We start from the raw sequence: 3,874 nt of genomic DNA on the forward strand, positions 1-3,874 counted from the left end.
AAGACCAAGAAAATTGCATTGTATTTCGCAATCGCTTCAAGAACAATATTTTTCCACAATATTCAAATTCATAGTTGAATTATATTAAGTCTAATAGCTCTAGTTCCAGAAATAAAAAAAATAACATTTATTTTCTATACCAGTACATTCGTGATATCGATAACAATTCTTGTATAATTGATTGCATCAATTTATATATATTAAATTGCGCAGCCGCTTTTTCTTTTGAATCTGTTTCGAACAAACGCGCGATATTAGGAGAAAACATTAAGTTTATCACGAAGCAATGCACGTGGTACAACAGAATACAATCAAACATTATTATCTATAATTTTATATGTTTATAATCATATCAGTAAGAAGTAATACATTTATGGATAATTTTATTGATGATCACTCCGTAATAAAAGATATGAGTAAATGATATGTTTATAACCTATAATAATTTATATTATAACGTAAAAACGAAGGTCACTTACTTCTAAGGGACAATGGAAGTCAGTGTAGGAGACATAGTAATGCCTGGTGATACTATAAAAGATATTACTACAATTACCAAAAAAGAAACAATCATTTTAGGACCTGGACTTCGTCGTGAAGCTGATACAGTATTTGCATATAAAGCAGGTGTACTAAAGAAAACAGAACCAGCTGTATATTATGTAGATAGTTATCAAAAGCGGTAATCAAATTCTATTTTAAAGGAGCATTTTAGCACTTTTTTTAGAAGATTTTCATATATTGTATTTTCTCTTTATAGTTATATACCAAACCGTGGAGAAAATGTAGTTGGTATAGTAACACAGAGAAGTAGTGATATTTTCAAGGTAGATATAGGTGCCAGTGAACAAGCATCTCTTTCATATCTGGCATTTGAAGGAGCTACAAAGAAAAATCGTCCTGACATTCAGGTCGGAGACCTTGTGTTTGCAAAGCTTTTAGTTGCCAGTAAAGATATGGAACCAGAACTTGTATGTGTGGATTCTCATGGTAAAGAAAAGAAATTGGGTGCTTTAAGCTCTGAAGGCATGCTCTTTACTTGTTCTTTGAGTCTTGTCAGAAAAATATTAAATCGCAGTTCCCTATTGTTCAAAACACTTTCACGTAGTCAAGCATTTGAAGTTGCAGTTGGTATGAATGGTAGAGTTTGGGTCAAAGCAAGGACTATTCAAGAAACAATAGCAGTAGCAACTGCTATTTTGGCAGCAGAATATGCTCCACCTAATGGTATTAAAAAATTATGCTTAGACATTGAAAAGACTTTACTTTTAACTCAGTGTGGTAATGTAGATTAATTGTAATAAAGAAAGAAACAAATGTTATGAATGATTTTATTTATTGTATCAATATTTTTAATGAGTTTTATAAATAAATCTGTATGATTTCTTATATGAAATATGATTATGATGACAACCATTATGACAACCATTTTGATAAAAATGTAGAATTAGAGCTATATGTAGTACATACATTATTAAGTATGCTGGTCATGTATACTGCTATATTAATACAATGAAAATGCATAAAATATTACGATTAATGAATACTGTTAAAAGAAATGTACATAAATTTTCATGATATTTGCATCATTCTGATTGTAATTTAATAATGTACATTCATTTGATGAATAAATCATATCCTGATAAAAATGCAAGATGAGAAAATCAGATTATTTTCATGAAATTATGTTATAATGTACATTCTTATATTTTTGTAAAAAAATCTTTAAAGCTATTATAAAAATGAATATAATATAGCAGTTAGTATAGTTCATATCTGATGATTGCAATCAGTATCTAAGTGAAAAGTGACTAAACTAATTGCTATGTCTTCTCTGATATGTAACTAATATTTGTCTCCTGATTGTAGTATGAAAGCTAAATACTAATTAATGATAGTATCAGCCATTCAAGCACAACCTTGATTTTTTTTATTTTTTCCACAAAAATACTTAAACAATTTTTAACCCAAGCATGTTACATTTTCGTATTTTTCTCTTTTAATATAGGATTTGTACGTGATGGAATGTGCATTATTCGTAGTTTATAAAATAAACCATGAATATGTCGGTATTAGAAAAACATTTTTCTACACATTATAACCGCGTATAATGTCAATGGAATGGATTTATACAACATATTATAACTAAAATAACGCCGATTCAACGCGAACAATTTTATATGAATATGGAGTACTATTAGATTTTTTTATCTGACACAATATATTTAACATAAATAAAGTAAGTTAATATAATCAAGCGTGCATATTTAACAATTTATACAAAATATAGAAACAAAACAATAATGTGTATACTATATACAAATTTCGGTTCTAACATGTGTTTTTGCGCTTTTCATTTTTTTTTTTTACAAAATAAATAATTATATAAAGAAATCACCAAAAGCTAATACATTATTTCAGTTAATATATAACTAAATAACTTATCGCAGAATTAATATCGAGACTAATACTTATCCGCTATAACATTATTTATGGAGATATCATTATAAATCTCTTTTACCATCACTTAATGTAAGGATGTTAAACTAATATTATTAATCTAATAGATAATGACACGACAGATATGTAGTTTTTACAAAAAGTAAAGGATTTAGAAATGGTTGTATGATATTTACAAATATTTGTAAATACGTGTTATATGTAAAATATCATATAGCAAAATCAGCTTTTTATGAAAAAAGCAGAATCAATTTGAAGCTTTTTGTAAAAACCACATTAAATTTCTTTTTCTTCTGGTATGTCATAGGCAAGCAATATGTATGTTAGGGACGATTTATGGTGCCACCAGCAACCATTATACTATTCTATGGTATTGTGCTTTACTTAATATATATTTCACATGAGTGTGTTATGTGAAGTAAATATATTAATGCAATACATTTAACTACAAAGGTATAATGACAAATGCTATGCACGTGCTGTGCTTAATAGCTTTTGAATTTCAAAGATATATGATTATCAATGCAAAAGAGAATTAAATGAAAGAAATCACTAGATAAAACAGAAAACAGTCTTAATCAGAAATAGATTAAGATTTTTTTGTTGATTTTATGTAATTTATAGTATGAACATAAAATATCTGCCATTATCATTGTAGTCATAGATTTAAGTTTATAACGCTGTGATCTACCTCATAAAAATATATCTATTTTACACCATTATAGTATTTGACAATTTTTTGGTATAGAATGACAAAGACATGTCTGTAATTAAAGTTAGCAATTAATTTTTGTGTTCATTAGTGCTGTAACTAATTTGAAATATTTAGTTTAAAAAGAGCGTGTATTTATCTTATTGGAAAAAGAAAGAATCATGATTATCTTCCTATTTACTTTCAATTCTAATGATATTATTTTACTGATTGTATTTCTAATGTAATTAAAGTTATTTTATGATCATCCTACATTGCATAGGTAGATATGCAGATCTTCTAATGGTATGCAATGGCAGAATTCTAAACCCAGAGGACTAAATTTTATTGTTAGTTTCTATAGCAGCTGGTAGTTATAAGAATAATTTTTCATTTTATATATCAAGTAACATTTATACTCCTTTTTTTATCAGGCTTCACCACATTATTAATGCCGCTAAATGCGAAACCTATGCCTTCACCAGACAGCTTTGATAGAGACAGTTAAATATTTAAATTACAGTACACCTATTGTTATATATTTCAGCAGAAACAAGTGATTATAATTCTATTTGAATGTGTATGATATATAAAGAGTCGTGTTCTAAAGTAATATATATGACATTATTGCTGGATTATTTAAAGCAGGAAAAGTTATTTTTATAGAAAAAGGGTGCAATTGTTACAATGTATTATTCATCGTTTTTAAAAGTATTGCATTGA

At 27.2% G+C, this 3,874-nt stretch overlaps 1 protein-coding gene across 1 annotated transcript; it reads left to right on the top strand.

The window, feature by feature from the left end:
• Positions 1-27: 27 nt before the first annotated feature.
• Positions 28-2,386, top strand: Rrp40 (exosome complex component Rrp40). Its single transcript, XM_069114264.1, has 2 exons — positions 28-682; positions 761-2,386. The coding sequence occupies exons 1-2, from the start codon at positions 492-494 to the stop codon at positions 1,293-1,295; spliced, it is 726 nt and encodes a 241-aa protein (XP_068970365.1). The 5' UTR covers positions 28-491; the 3' UTR covers positions 1,296-2,386.
• Positions 2,387-3,874: the final 1,488 nt, after the last annotated feature.

The sequence above is a fragment of the Bombus flavifrons genome, chromosome 5 (genome assembly GCF_040668555.2).
Source record: "Bombus flavifrons isolate JBK064 chromosome 5, iyBomFlav1_principal, whole genome shotgun sequence".
NCBI lineage: Eukaryota > Metazoa > Arthropoda > Insecta > Hymenoptera > Apidae > Bombus > Bombus flavifrons.